Source organism: Arachis duranensis, chromosome 6, assembly GCF_000817695.3.
Source record: "Arachis duranensis cultivar V14167 chromosome 6, aradu.V14167.gnm2.J7QH, whole genome shotgun sequence".
NCBI lineage: Eukaryota > Viridiplantae > Streptophyta > Magnoliopsida > Fabales > Fabaceae > Arachis > Arachis duranensis.
In genome coordinates this window covers 50,339,241-50,355,535 of record NC_029777.3, presented here as the reverse complement: position 1 = coordinate 50,355,535, position 16,295 = coordinate 50,339,241, and the positions used below count along the sequence as shown (strand labels likewise).

The 16,295-nt window shown below is 39.2% G+C and overlaps 1 protein-coding gene and 2 non-coding genes across 3 annotated transcripts; 2 read left to right on the top strand and 1 right to left on the bottom strand.

The window, feature by feature from the left end:
- The first annotated feature begins 673 nt into the window (after positions 1-673).
- Positions 674-781, top strand: LOC127739801 (small nucleolar RNA R71). The gene has a single exon (XR_008000543.1). It is a non-coding gene; the product is annotated as a small nucleolar RNA R71 (small nucleolar RNA).
- Positions 782-4,428: 3,647 nt separating this feature from the next.
- LOC107493792 (uncharacterized) lies at positions 4,429-5,436 on the top strand. The gene has a single exon (XM_016114842.1). It carries the CDS (start codon positions 4,429-4,431, stop codon positions 5,434-5,436), a length of 1,008 nt encoding a protein of 335 aa, XP_015970328.1.
- An 8,424-nt stretch (positions 5,437-13,860) lies between these two features.
- LOC127740431 (small nucleolar RNA R71) lies at positions 13,861-13,964 on the bottom strand. The gene has a single exon (XR_008001107.1). It is a non-coding gene; the product is annotated as a small nucleolar RNA R71 (small nucleolar RNA).
- Between the last annotated feature and the right edge of the window lie 2,331 nt (positions 13,965-16,295).

The window sequence follows — 16,295 nt, the reverse complement described above, 5'->3', positions numbered from 1 at the left end:
GCTTCTGATTTAAATTCTGCTCAATCAATTGCTGCAATTTACTTCTTCTTTGTTTAGATCTTGCAATCCCATTCCTCAATTCCCTTTTATATTCAAGCCATTTATCTTTCTTGCCATTTAAGTTACTGTAATTTAAGTTTCTTGCACTTTAAGTTTCAGTCATTTACTTTCTTGCTCTTTAAGATTCTGCAAATTTACAATTCTGTTTTTCAATTTACTGCACTTTTCCCTTCCCCCTTTACATTTACTGTCATTTACTTCTTGTTAAACACAAATCACTCAACCAAAACTTGATTCGCTTGACTAAATCACCCACTAAACTAAAATTGCTCAATCCTTCAATCCCTGTGGGATCGACCTCACTCATGTGAGTTATTATTACTTGATGCGACCCGGTACACTTGCCGGTGAGTTTTGTGTTGGATCATTTTCCACACATCAAGGCATTCAGAGTATCAATCTCAAGAACTCCTTTCTTTTGAGTTGTCCCATTGTTCACAAAATTTCTTTCAGAAGTGTAAATGAACTGGTTATTTGCAACCATTTCAATGAGTTCATGGGCTTCTGCAGGCGTTTTTTTTAGATGAATAGATCCACCTGCAGAATGGTCCAATGACATCTTGGATAACTCAGACAGACCATCATAGAAGATACCTATGATGCTCCATTCTAAAATCATATCAGAAGGACACCTTCTAATCAATTGCTTGTATCTTTCCCAAGCTTCGTAGAGGGATTCACCTTCCTTTTGTTTGAAGGTTTAAACTTCTACTCTAAGCTTACTCATCTTTTGAGGTGGAAAGAATTTAGCTAAGAAGGCATTGACCATCTTTTTCCAAGAGTTCAGACTGTCTCTAGGATGTGAGTTCATCCATATACTAGCTCTGTCTTTTACAGCAAAAGGGAAAAGCATGAGTCTGTAGACCTCAAGATCAACTCCATTGATCTTAACAGTGTCACAGATTTGCAAAAATTCAGCCAAGAACTGATGAGGATCTTCCAATGGAAGTCCATGAAACTTGCAATTCTGTTGCATCAGAGAAACTAATTGAGGCTTAAGCTCAAAGTTGTTTGCTCCAATAGTAGGAATAGAGATGCTTCTTGATAAACCTCGATTTTGTGGTTTATCTTGTGCTTATTTGGGGGTTTTATCAATATTTCTCACACTTATTCACAAGAAATGCATGGTTTTGAGTTCACTTCCCAATGTTGTTCCATTGTGGAAAACATGCTTATTTTGCCTTCGAATTGCTATATTTTGATTCTCTTTATTGCCATTTGATGCCGTGACGTATTTGTTGAGTGATTTCATAATTAGTAGGGTAAGAATGGCCTAGAAGAGAGAAGGAAAGCATGCACCAGAGGAAGGAACATGAAGATTTGGATTTTGGGAACTGCAGCATCGGCACGCACATGCACATCACGCGCACGCGTGGATGAGGACAGCTGGAAGCGACGCGCAAGGATGGATGCATCCGCGCAGGCCAGAGAATTTTCACTGACGTGAACGCGCAGCTGGCACGCACGCATGGATCACAAAAGCAATCGGCGCGGGCGCACGCGCAGGAAGCTGCACGTGACCTCATTAAAAGAAATCATGCCTGGTGATTTCTGAGGCTCAACAGGCCCAATTTCAGGCTGTTTCTGCATGGAAAAGACCCAAGGATGCTATGGAGAAATGGGGGATCAATCATTTTACACTAAGACACAATTTTTCTAGTTTTGAGGCTTTTTGTTCTTCTAGAGGAAGAAACCCTTGTTCTTCTCTAGATCTAGCTTTAATTTGATCTTTCCTTATTGAATCTGAATTGGGTTTTGTTAATTACTATCTTTGATTGCTTAATTTGAATTTCTTAGTATATTTCCACTTAGATCTTGTGTTAATTTATGGATTTTTTCAATTGTCACTTTATACCATTTCATGAATATTGTGAATCTTGACTTGTTGATGTTACATTGATGATTTTTATGCTTCATTGTGTTGTTTAAGCTCTTATAAGTTGATAATTGTTAGTGGGTATTTGTTGATTTCAATTCAATTGCAATTTGAACATATCTTTTATTAATGCTTACCAAGTGTTTGATGAATTGTTTACCTTGACTATGGAGTAGTCCTTTTTACTCTTGGCTTAGGCTAAAGGAATTGGGTAAACTTGAGTCGTTAGGTCTAATGGATTTGATGATTTGAGAGTCCTTAGTGGTCAATTTGATATCCATTAACACTAGCCTACTACTAGGTTAATTAGTAGTGAGGTTAGGCCTTATGGGTTGATATTGACCAAACCATTTGACGTACTTCAAGTGTAGAAGTAGACTTAATGAGTTTGGCTCCTCATAATTGTCAAGATATGGTTATTAGACAAAGATAGTGACCCCAATTCCCATGCCTAACCAAGAGTTGCTTTTATTATTCATATTTGAAAATCAATTTCTCAATTATCTTGCTTAGTTGTAGTTATTGTTTAGTTAAAAGTAAAGTTAGATTGAATGTTGGTTCCTTATTTTGAAATTATTTACACCTTGCTTGTTGTTTGAATTAGTTCCTTTCACTTTAGATTGCTTAATTGCTAAGATTCTCAATTTACTTTCTTGTTAATGAATCACAACCCCGGACTTCTAATCAATGTTAAATCACATGTTTACCCATTCTTCGTGAGACGACCCGAGGTTTGAATACTTCGGTTATTTTATTGGGGTTGAACTTGTGACAACCAATTCTATTCTAAATTTGATTCGCGAGGATCGTTGTTGGGGGAGCTATACTTGCAACGCAATTTCATTTAGAAAATCTCTTCCGACACGGTTCCCGTGCGTCCATCAAATTTTTGGCACCGTTGCCGGGGAATGGTTGCAACATATGCCTTAATATTGGTTATGTGAATATGTGAATATTGTAGATAGCTTGTTTGTTTTCAATACCTAGTTATAGTTTAGCTTCTTTTATTTTTGTGCTATGACTCTCAAGTGTGATGACTCGGTCCCAACCGAATTCTAGCTTAACTAATTTTGATCCCGAGATTGAAAGAACTTTGTTACACACTCGGCAAGCTAGACGGCGGTTGGACTATACGGCTAATACTTCGGTCTCTTTTGAGGAACATACCGAAGCATTAGACGGTACCGAGAGCGACTTGGAGTCCGATACTTCCTATTCTTCTGTTGGCACTACTAAAACATCTTTGCATCCTACAGGTGAACTACACATGGCGGAGCCACGCCGGATCACTTTACATGAGCAAGGAGCTCAGGATATTGTGCTTCAATCATTGTAAGCAAGATATCCCAACCTTGATCCAAACTTTGAATTGAAGAGTAGCTTGATAAATCTACTACCTAAGTATCATGGGCTGCCGAGTCAAGACCCCATCCGACATCTAAAGGATTTTCAAGTTGCTTGTTCTACTACTCGAAGGCATGGAGTCGATGTGGTGGCTAACATGGTCTTTGCTTTCCCCTTCTCCCTTGAAACTCAAGCAAAGACATGGTTTTATTTGCTACCGGATGAGATTGCTACCAATTGGGATTTCTTGAGAAGAAAGTTCTTAAATAAATTCTTTCCACCAGAGAAGACCGACTACATCCGGAAGGAGATTTCGGGTATAATGCAAAGAGATTAAGAGAGCTTGTATGAATATTGGTCTCGATTCAAGAGGCTACTAGAGTCTTGTCCACACCATGGAATGAATACTCACTTGCTCATTAGGTACTTCACCGGAGGTCTTTGTGTAGAAGATAGAAGATTGCTCACCGCTTCTAGCGGTGGTTCCCTTTCGAAAAACAAGACGGAGGGAGAAACTTGGAGTTTGATAGAGGATGTTGCTGAAGCTACGCAACATACAAGAGTGAGAAGTAATCCTCTCAAGGGTGTGGTAGAATCGTCCCCTCCGAAGCAAGCCTAACCAAAGCACTTGGGGAAATGACCACCATTCTCACCCAAATACGAAAGGATCAAAAGGAGTTCTACTCCATCTAAGCCGTCCAAGCCCCACCTCCAGTGGCCCAACTTGAAGGCCCTCCTAGAATTTGTGGTTTGTGCTCTAGCACCACACATTACACCGATCAATGCCATCAAATTCAAGAAGAGCATGCTCTTGTAGTGGCCAATGTGAATTACAACAATCATCCACCCTACCCTTCTCAAAGCCAAAACTACTACCCTCATGGTAGTAATCAACACCAAGGGTTGAGAGATAATGCACAAGGAATAATCAAATCCAAAGATGGAACAACTCCCCTTCTCATCACAACAACAATTACCAAGCCAACCAAAACCATCACAACTAAAACCAAAACAACTACACTAAGTACCAAGCACCACACTATAGACAACAATCCAACCACACCTCTCCACCTTCCACCAAACAAATTGAAGAGCTTAAAGCCGCTGTGGAGAAATGGGATGAGGGCTATAAGGCTCAATTCGAGGCTATGAATGCTCAATTGGCCAATCTTGCCGACATGATTTCAAAGATGTCCATATCCCCCTCTAACAATACCAACCAACCCTCAAGTTCTTCCAACCTTCCATCCCAACCCCAACCAAACCCAAAGGGCAGTCTCAATGCCATCACCCTATGGTCAAGAACTACATTGGAGGAGATACCTCCAAGGATCTTGGAGGACATTCATGAGGAAGAAGTAATTGTTGAAGCTCCACATGAAGAAGAGGAGGTAGGCAAGAGGCATGAGGATGAAAGAGTAAACCTCAAGGAACCCAAGAGGAAAGCTCTAGTGGATGAGTCCATCCCTATTCCATTCCCTTCCATGGTGAAGAAAGCAAAGAAGACGCTGGAATTTGATATGAACATGCTTCAAGTGTTCAAGAAGGTTGAGGTAACCATACCACTTCTTGATGCTATCCAACAAATTCCAAAGTATACAAAATTCTTGAAAGACTTGTGTACACACAAGGATAGGATAGGGGAATTGGAGACATTATCCTTGGGAAGTTCAATTTCTTCCTTGATGGAACCTATACCAAAGAAATATGGTGACCCTGGGCCTTGTTTGGTGTCTTGCTGTATTGGTGGACATACTTTTCATGATTGTATGTGTGATCTTGGAGCTTGTGTAAGCATCTTGCCGCTTTCTACCTTTGTGCGGTTGAATTTGGCTCCATTAAAGAGGTCGGCAGTGAGGTTTGTCTTGGCCCATAAAAGTGTGATCACGGTAACAGGAATAGCCAAAGATGTACTTGTGGGAATCAAGGATTTGATCTTTTCGATTGACTTTTACATCCTTGAAATGCCTCTAACAGAAAATAGAAGCTCATCCTCCATTCTACTTGGTAGGCCTTTCCTTAAAACCTCTAAATTCAAGTTAGATGCCTTCACCAGTACATATTCCTTTGAGGTTGGGGATAAGACTATCAAGTTCAATTTAGAAGAAGCCATGAAACATCCTCCCGAAAAGCATTTCGTTCTCCGAGTGATGTAATTGATGAAGTGGTAGCGGAAGTGTAAGAAGAAGACCATAACAAGTTGTGCTACCATGCTATTGAAGATATGGATGATGAAAAGGGTGAACATGAGAAAGTTGTTGAGAATGAAGTCCATGAGCTTGACGAAAAAGAACCTTAGCTTGAGGCAAATAGTGAATTGAAGCCTCTCCCATCTTATTTGAAGTATGCTTTCTTAGAGGACAACCAAAAGTTTCCGGTCATCATCGCTAGTGAGCTCTCTAGTGAGGAAGAAGATAAGCTCCTAGATGTTCTCAGAAAGTACAAGAAAGCGATTGGGTGTATTGATCAAAGAAATCATGAAAGGATGAAGTCTAAACTGAGTTATATGGCTCCTTTCTCAAGTTCACCACACAATTCATATAGATTCAATCCTTCTCTCAAATGTGATTGAATCTTTGAACAAAAAGAGTCTCCTCTTGGATGAACCACTTGAATTGAGAAGGAAAAGAATAGTTGTCAACTCATTTAAAATAAACAGAGCTCCTCCCCCTAGTGAAAATGGGGTTTAGTGAATCATAGCTCTCAATTCAACAACAAGTATAAAAGTAAGCATTTAAAAATTGAATAGTGAAGAAATAAAGAATGAAGTTCTTAAAACTGAAATTCCAAATTGCTTCCAAGAAGTAACTAAAAATGATGTAAGTGTAAAAGTATCTAAAGGTGTCTAAAAGTCTTTAAAAGTAAAAAGTGCAAAAAGTCTCTGAGAAAAGTTTTTTTCAAGTACAAAACTCTACTCTATTTATACTACTCCTAAAACTCATTTGGAGATCTTCAATTGGGTTAGCAATGTGGGCTTTTCCCTTGTTGAATTCTTGGTCCAATGGAGGAAGTATTCCCCTTTGAGGAGAGCAAAGAGAGCAGAGCAATTTTTCATCAATTCTGGCCCAATGGGAGTTACTGGAAAACACGCCAGTTCACAGCACGTTGGCAACATGCTATTGAATTTCCTGGGCTAGGAGCTTGGTGCTTGTGCGTTGTTGCCCAAGTTGCCCAAGTTGCCCAAGTTGTTGCCCAAGTTGTTGTCCAAGTTGTTCCCAACCATTCGGCCCATTCTTCCTTCTTAGCTTCTCTTTTCATGCCTAATGTTGCCTGAACTTTGAGCTTCATTCCTTTGCTTCAATATGGACTATTATATATCCTTGGAAAGCTTAGGATATCTTCTTTCTAATGCACTTGAGATCATCTCAATTGGATCTCTGTAGCTCAACTTATGCTCCATTTAAGAGAGTAGGTTAAGCTGCCAAATTCTTTTGCCGGTGTTGTTGCTGAAGTTATTGCCAAACACGCCAGCAACAATGCCAGACTCCCCTAGCCTAGTTTTTGCATGGGCGTTGTTGTTGGAGTTGCCAAGGAACACGCCAGTTCATCATTTCCTTGGCAACGTGTTCAAGCCCTTCTTTTTGGTTCATTCATTCCTCCTTAACTTTCAACCTCATTTCCTTGTTTTTGGGCTTAAAGATGGCTCTGATTTGAGCTTCCATTTCATGCTACATTATGAACTATTATATATTTTTGGAAAGCTCTTGATGTCAGCTTTCCAACACAACTACGAGCATGTAAATTGGATCTATGTGGTTCAAGTTATGCATCCTTGAATAAGGTATGGTCAGGCTGCCAACTTTGCTGGAGTTGTTGGTGAAGTTGTTGCCAAACACTCCAGCTCCAACGCCAAAGAACTCCCCTAGCCTTGCATTACTGGGCGTTGTTGCTAGAGTTATTGTCAAACACTTAGCCAACAACGTGCTCGAGCCTCTTCAGGGGTACCTTCCTGGCGTTGCCAACTTGGTTCTCAAGTTGCCAACGTGCACTCTGCCTCCTTGCTCCAGGATTTTCTTGCTTTATTGCTGCACACATTGGCATTGCCAACTTGGTTCTCAAGTTTCCAAGGTGCACTCCAGAGTTGGCAATGTGCTTCCTCTGTTCCCTTGCCAAGATTGATGCATCTTCAAGCCTTCTTGCTCCAATTCTTACTCCATTGTTTTCTTGCTTCATCACCTAACATAAACCAAAGAATCTTCCTCAAAGTCTTGCCATCTTATGCAATGAATTTCAAGGGAATTATTCACATTAACTTGTTTATAAACTCCTTGAATCATTTGCATAGATTATGCCAAATTTCACTTAATTCTTGGTTCATGAATGCATGGAGAGAAAACCCACAAAATTGCTTGTTTATTTCAAAGAAAGTGAATGAAATTAAGCTAAAACTAACTAAACTAACAAGCTAATATAGCAAAGATGCAAATGCATCACCTAGCCGATATTGTGGGGATTGACCCTCGCAATTGCATGCATCACATAGTTCTCCAAGAATGAGCTAGGTCAGTTAGACAACCGCAAAGGAGGCTCAACCCAACCATCCTCGATGTGATAAAGAAAGAGGTCACTAGGCTACTTATGCGGGTGTCATATACCCAATTTCTGATAGTGAATGGGTAAGCCCGGTCCAGGTTGTTCCAAAAAAATCATGCATCACTGCGGTAAAAAAGGATGATGGTGAAGTGGTCAACAAGAGAGTACGAAATGCATGGCGAGTGTGCATGGACTATAGAAGGTTGAATGCCGCTACAAGAAAGGACCACTACCCTTTGCCCTTTATCGATCAGATGCTGGACCGTTTGGCAGGTAAATCCCATTATTATTTTTTTGATGGATTCACTGGTTACTTTCAGATTCACATTTCTCCTGAGGATCAGGAAAAGACCACATTTACTTGCCCTTTTGGCACCTTTGCCTACAAAAGGATGCCATTTGGACTATGTAATGCACCCGCTACTTTTCAGCGGTGCATGACCAGCGTCTTTTCTGATCTAATGGAAAATTGTCTGGAAGTCTTTATGGATGACTTCAGTGTTTATGAAACTTCTTTTTATTGTTGCTTGGAGAACTTGTCCAAGATGCTAGCTAGATGCGTTGACACCAACCTTGTCTTGAATTTTGAAAAATGTCATTTTATGGTGAGACAATGTATAGTGTTAGGACATGTAGTATCTCATGAAAGAATTTCTGTAGACCCGGCCAAGGTCGATGTTATCACCACTTTATCTCACCCCTCTCATTTTTAGGACATGCAGGATTCTATAGGCGCTTTATCAAGGATTTCAGCAAGATTGCTTTGCCATTGTCGCGCCTACTCCAAATAGATGTGGATTTTGAGTTTGATGGTGAATGTGTGAAAGCTTTTGAAGAGTTAAAGAGATCTCTTACCATAGCACCGATTGTGCGAGGCCCCAACTGGACGTTGCCATTTGAGATAATGTGCGATGCATCAAACCAAGCTATAGGTGCCGTGCTTGCACAGCGTGATGGTAAACTCCCTTATGTCATTGTATACTCTTCTAAAATAATTGATGCAGCACAATCCAACTATACCACTACCTAAAAAGAACTCCTAGCTATTGTTGATGCTTTAGATAAATTCAGATCTTATTTGCTAGGATAAAAAATAGTGGTATATACGGATCATGCAGCTCTGAAATACTTATTGTCAAAGAATGAGTCAAAACCTAGACTCATACGTTGTATCTTACTTTTGGAAGAATTCAACATTGAGATTAGGGATCGGAGTGGATCTCAAAACTTGGTTGCAGATCATTTAAGCCGCCTTGAGAATTTAAAATCTGATCCATTCTCGATCAATGACTCATTCCCATAGGATAGTTTGCATGCTGTGTCGGATAGCTTTCCTTGGTTTGCCCCAATGGCGAACTACTTGGTTGCGAAACTCTTTTCCTCCAACTTTTCTAAACACCAAAGGGATAAGTTGAGGAGTGATTCCAAATATTACATTTGGGATGACCCTCACTTGTGGAAGAGGGGAGTAGACCAAGTAATTCGAAGATGTGTCTCGGAGTCCGAAATCCAACCCATTCTTGAAGCCTGCCATTCGTCCGAATGGGGTGGCCACTTTGGCCCACAAAGGACCGCAAAAAAGGTGTTGGATTGTGGATTCTGGTGGCCAACTTTATTCAAGGATGCTAACCGATTATGTGTGTCTTGCCATCAATGTCAAAAGTCGGGAAACACATCCCAAAGGGATGAAATGCCTCAACAACCTATGTTATTTTGTGAGATATTTGATGTGTGGGGCATTGACTTTATGGGACTGTTTCCTAACTCAAGTGGGTATCTATATATATTGTTAGCGGTTGACTACGTATCAAAGTGGGTAGAAACCATACCTACATGCCTTGACGACGCCAATACCGTCATTTCTTTCATTAGGAATAACATTGTATGCCGCTATGGGTTGCCACGAGCAATTGTGAGTGACCAAGGATCCCACTTTTGTAACAGGAAGGTAGAGGCACTGCTCAAGCACTATGGAGTGGTGCATAAGGTTACCACCGCTTATCATCCGCAAACAAACGGATAAGCGGAAGTGTCCAACCGGGAGATTAAAAGAATCTTGGAGAAAGTAGTCAATCCTCAAAGGAAGGATTGGAGCGTCCGGTTAGGAGATTGATGAGCGGATAATTTATACGCTTTTTGGCATTGTTTTTAGGTAATTTTTAGTAGGATCTAGTTACTTTTAGAGATGTTTTCATTAGTTTTTATGCTAAATTCACATTTCTGGACTTTACTATGAGTTTGTGTGTTTTTCTGTGATTTCAGGTATTTTCTGGCTGAAAATAAGGGACCTGAGCAAAAATCTGATAGGAGGTTGACAAAGGACTGCTGATGCTGTTGGATTCTGACCTCCCTGCACTCGAAATAGATTTTCTGGAGATACAGAACTCCAAATGGCTCGCTCTTAACGGCGTTGGAAAGTAGACATCCAGAGCTTTCCAGCAATATATAATAGTCCATACTTTATTTGAGATTAGATAACGCAAACTGGCACACAATGCCAGTTCCATGTTGCATTCTGGAGTCAAACGCCAGAAACACGTCACGAACCAGAGTTGAACGCCAAAAACACGTTACAACTTGGCGTTCAACTCCAAGAGAAGCCTCTGCACGTGTAAAGTTCAAGCTCAGCCCAAGCACACACCAAGTGGGCCCCAGAAGTGGATTTCTGCATCAATTACTTATTTCTGTAAACCCTAGTAGCTAGTCTAGTATAAATAAGACATTTTACTATTGTATTAGATATCTTGGGATTATTTTTGGATTACCTTATGATCCTTTGATCACGTTTATGGGGGCTGGCCATTTGGCCATGCCAGGACCACTATCACTTATGTATTTTCAACGGTGGAGTTTCTACACACCATAGATCAAGGGTGTGGAGCTCTGCTGTACCTCGAGTTTCAATGCAACTACTACTATTTTCTATTCAATTAGTTTATTCCTGTTCTAAGATATTCGTTGCACTTCAACATGATGAATGTGATGATCCGTGACACTCATCATCATTCTCACCTATGAACACGTGACTGACAACCACTTCTATTCTACCTTAGACCGAGCGCATATCTCTTGGATTTCTTAATTAGAATCTTCGTGGTATAAGCTAGAATTGATGGCAGTATTCATGAGGATCTAGAAAGTCTAAACTTTGTCTATGGTATTCCGAGTAGGATTCAGGGATTGAATGGCTGTGACGAGCTTCAAACTCGCAATTGTTGGGCATGATGATAAACGCAAAAGAATCAACGGATTCTATTCCGACATGATCGAGAACCGACAGATGATTAGCCGTGCTGTGACAGAGCATTTGGACCATTTTTACTGAGAGGATGGGATGTAGCCATTGACAACGGTGATGCCATACATATAGCTTGCCATGGAAAGGAGTATGAAGGATTGAAAATAAGAAAGTAGTATGTTGCAGAGATCCAACAGGGACAAAGCACCTCCATACACTTATCTGAAATTTCTACCACTGAATTACATAAGTATCTCTATCTTTATTTTATGCTTTGTTTATTATTATTTTCGAAAACTACTATAAACCATTCGAATCTGCCTAAATGAGATTTACAAGATGACCATAGCTTGCTTCATACCAACAATCTCTGAAGGATCGACCCTTACTCACGTAAGGTTAATTACTTGGACGACCCAGTACACTTGCTGGTTAGTGATGCGAAGTTACGAAGAAAGTGCTGAGTTAGTAGATGCGCATACCAAGTTGAATACCATTGTTAGAGATCACAATTTCATGCATAAAGTTTTTGGCGCCGTTGCCGGGGATTGTTCAGTATAGACAACTGACGGTTCATCTTGTTGCTCAGATTAGGTAATTTTCTCTTTGTTTTATTTTCAAAAATTTTTCAAAAATATTTCAAAAAATTTCTCACCTATTTTCGAAAATTATTCAAAATTTTTAAGAATGAATTCTAGTGTTTCATGAAGCATGTTGAAGCTTGGTTGGCTGTAAAGCCATGTTTAACTCAATTAGATTGAGGCTTCCCCTTATCAGTATATGAAGTTGGATGAAGTATCAGCCGTTGTATGTCTGATTTGTATGCTAAAGCTTGGCTGGCCATTGGCCAGGTCTAATTCCTGGACCGGAGCTTTAGACTAACATTGCAAAGATTCCTGAAATTCTTATTAAAAATCTTGAATTTCTTATTTTCTTTTTCCAATATGTTTTTCGAAAAAAATCATGAAATCATAAAAACCAAAAATATTTTGTGATTCTTGTTTGAGTCTTGTGTCATATTTTAAGTTTGGTGTCAATTGCATATTCATCTTGTTCTTGCATTTTTAAAAAATTCATGCATTCATAGTGTTCTTCATGATCTTCAAGTTGTTCTTGATAAATTTTTCTTGTTTTGTGTTGTATGATGCTTTTCATGTGCATTTTTGCATTCATAGTGTCTAAACATGAAAGATTCCTAAGTTTGGTGTCTTGCATGTTTTCTTTTCATTAAACATTTTTCAAAAATAAATTCTTGATGTTCATCATGACCTTCAAAGTGTTCTTGGTGTTCATCTTGATATTCATAGTATTCTTGCTTGCATCATTGGTTTTGATCTAAAATTTTCATGTTTTGGGTTATTTTTGTGTTTTTCTCTCTCATCATTAAAAATTCAAAAATCAAAAAAATATATTTTCCTTATTTTGCTCATAATTTTCGAAATTTGAGTTGACTTAGTCAAAAATTTTTAAAAACTTAGCTATTTCTTATAAGTCAAGTTAAAGTTTCAAATTTGAAAATCATATCTTTTTGAAATCTATTTTCAAAATCTTTTTCTTATCTTTATTTCAAAATTGAAACTTTACTAACAATTAATGTGATTGATTTAAAAATTTGAAGTTTGTTACTTTCTTGTTAAGAAATGTTCAATCTTTAAATTCTAGAATCATATCTTTTAGTTTCTTGTTAGTCAAGTGATCAATTTTACTTTTAAAAATTAAATCTTTTTCAAAATATCTTTTTCTTAAAAATCATATCTTTTTATCATATCTTTTAAAATTATATCTTTTTCTAAAATTTGATTTCAAATATCTTTTCTAACTTCTTATCTTCTTATAATTAATTTTCAAATCTTTTTTAACTAACCAATTTACTTTTTATTTGTTTGACTATCTCTTATCTTTTTCAAAACCACCTAACTACTTTTATCTCTCTAATTTTCAAAAATCTCTTATTCTTTTTCAAAATTCTTTTTAATTAATTAATTGTTTCAAATTTTAATTTTAATTTTATTTCTTCTCTTAATTTTCGAAAGTCACTAACTCTTTTTCAAAATTAATTTTTCGAAAACTCCTCTCTCTCATCTTCTTCTATTTATTTATTTATCTACTAACACTTCTCCTCTACTCAAGAATTCGAACCTATCCTCCCCCTTGTGTTTGAATTCTTACATTTTCTTTCTTCTATTCTTCTTTTCTTCTACTCACATAAAGGAATCTCTTTACTGTGGTAAAGAGAATCCCTATTATCCTTTTCTGTTCTCTTCTCTTTTGTATGAGCAGGAACAAGAAAAAAAGCATTCTTGTTGAAGCTGATCCTGAACCTGAAAGGACTCTGAAGAGGAAACTAAGAGAAGCTAAATTACAACAAGCCAGAGACAACCTTACTTAAATTTTCGAACAAGAAAAGGATATGGCAGCCGAACCCAACAATAATAATGCAAGGAGGATGCTTGGTGATTATACTATACCTACTTCCAAATTTGATGGAAGAAGCATCTCAATCCCTGCCATTGGAGCAAACAATTTTGAGCTGAAACCTCAACTGGTTGCTCTAATGCAACAGAACTACAAGTTTCATGCACTTCCATCAGAAGATCCCTACCAGTTTTTAACTGAGTTCTTGCAGATCTGTGAGACTGTTAAGACTAATGGAGTAGATCCTGAAGTCTACAGGCTCATGCTTTTCCCTTTTGCTGTAAGAGACAGAGCTAGAACATGGTTGGACTCACAACCTAAAGATAGCATGGACTCTTGGGATAAGCTGGTCACGGCCTTCTTAGCTAAGTTCTTTCCTCCTCAAAAGCTGAGCAAGCTTAGAGTGGATGTTCAGACCTTCAAGCAAAAAGATGGTGAATCCCTCTATGAAGCTTGGGAAAGATACAAGCAGATGACCAACAAGTGTCCTTCTGACATGTTTTCAGAGTGGACCATGTTAGATATATTCTATTATGGTCTATCTGAGTTCTCTAAGATGTCGTTGGGTCATTCTGCAGGTGGATCCATTCACCTAAAGAAAATGCCTGCAGAAGCTCAGAACTTATTGAAATGGTTGCAAATAATCAATTTATGTACACTTCTGAGAGGAATTCCGTGAGTAATGGGACGCCTCAGAGGAAGGGAGTTCTTGAAATTGATGCTCTGAATGCCATATTGGCTCAGAACAAAATGTTGACTCAGCAAGTTAACATGATCTCTCAAAGTCTGAATGGATGGCAAAATGCATCTAACAGTACTATAGAGGCATCTTCTAAAGGAGAAGCTTATGATCCTGAGAACCCTGCAATGACAAAGGTGAATTACATGGGTGAACCCTATGAAAACACCTATAATCCCTCATGGAGAAATCATCCATATTTCTCATGGAAGGATCAATAGAAGCCTCAAGAAGGCTTTAATAATGGTGGACGAAACATGTTCAACAATAGCAAGCCTTCTCCATCATCTTCTCAGCAACAGACAGAGAATTCTAAGCAGAGCACCTCCAGCTTAGCAAACATAGTCTCTGATCTGTCTAAGTCTACTTTAAGTTTCATGAGTGAAACAAGGTCCTCCATCAGAAATTTGGAGGCACAAGTGGGCCAGTTGAGTAAGAAAATCACTGAAACTCCTCCTAGTACTCTCCCAAGCAATACTGAAGAGAATCCAAAAAGAGAGTGCAAGGCCATCGACATAATCAACATGGCCGAACCTAGAGAGGAAGGGGAGGACGTGAATCCCAATGAGGAAGACCTCATGGGACGTCTCCCAAACAAGAAGGAGTTCCCTATTGAGGACCTAAAGGAATCTGAGGCTCATACAAAAACCATAGAGATTCCTTTCAACCTCCTTCTGCCATTCATGAGCTCTGAGAACTATTCTTCCTCTGAAGAGGATGAAGATGTAACTGGAGAGGAAGTTGCTCAATATCTAGGAGCTATCATGAAGCTGAATGCCAAGTTGTTTGGTAATGAGACTTGGGAAGATGAACCTCCCTTGCTCATTAGTAAACTAGATACATGGGTTCAGCAAACTCTATCTCAAAAGAAACAAGACCCTGGTAAATTCTTAATATCCTGTACCAAAGGCACCAGGACCTTTGAGAATGCTCTTTGTGACCTGGGGTCAGGGATAAATCTTATACCACTCTCTGTAATGGAGAAGCTGGGGATCATTGAGGTACAACTTGCCACATTCTCATTACAGATGGCATACAAGTCATTAAGACAAGCTTATGGATTGGTAGAGGACGTGTTAGTAAAGGTTAAAGGCCTTTACATCCCTGCTGATTTCATAATCTTAGACACTAGGAAGGAGAAGGATGAATGCATCATCCTTGAAAGACCATTCCTAGCCACAACAGGAGCTGTGATTGATGATTAACAGAGGAGAATTAGTCCTTCAATTGAATGGGGACTACCTTGTGTTTAAGGCCCAGGGATACTCCTCTGCTACCATGGAGAGGGAGCATGAAAAGCTTCTCTCAGTACAGAGTCAAACAAAGCCCCTACAATTAAACTCTAAGTTTGGTGTTGGGAGGCCGTAACTAAACTCTATGTTTGGCGTTGAACCCCCACACTCAAACTCTAAGTTTGGTGTTGGGAGTTGGTGCGCGAAATTGTGAACAATACTTTTTCACAACTCTCATAATCCCCGGTCATGAACCCCAAAAACTTGGTGTTCAATACCATGGCATTACACAACTTCGCACAACTAACCAGCAAGTGCACTGGGTCGTCCAAGTAATAAACCTTACGCGAGTAAGGGTCGATCCCACGGAGATTGTTAGTATTGAAGCAAGCTATGGTCATCTTGTAAATCTTAGTCAGGCAAACTCAAATAGTAATGGTGATGAACGAAAATAACAAAAAGGTAAAGATAGAGATACTTATGTAATTCATTGGTAGGAACTTCAGATAAGCGCATGAAGATGCCTTCCCTTCCGTCTCTCTGCTTTCCTACTGTCTTCATCCAATCCTTCTTATTCCTTTCCATGGCAAGCTTAAGCAAGGGTTTCACCGTTGTCAGTGGCTACCTCCCATCCTCTCAGTGAAAACGATTGCATATGCTCTGTCACAGCACGCGGAATTCAGCTGTCGGTTCTCGGTCAGGCCGGAATAGAATCCATCGATTCTTTTGCGTCTGTCACTAACGCCCCGCCCTCAGGAGTTTGAAGCTCGTCACAGTCATTCAATCATTGAATCCTACTCAGAATACCACAGACAAGGTTAGACCTTCCGGATTCTCTTGAATGCCGCCATCAATTCT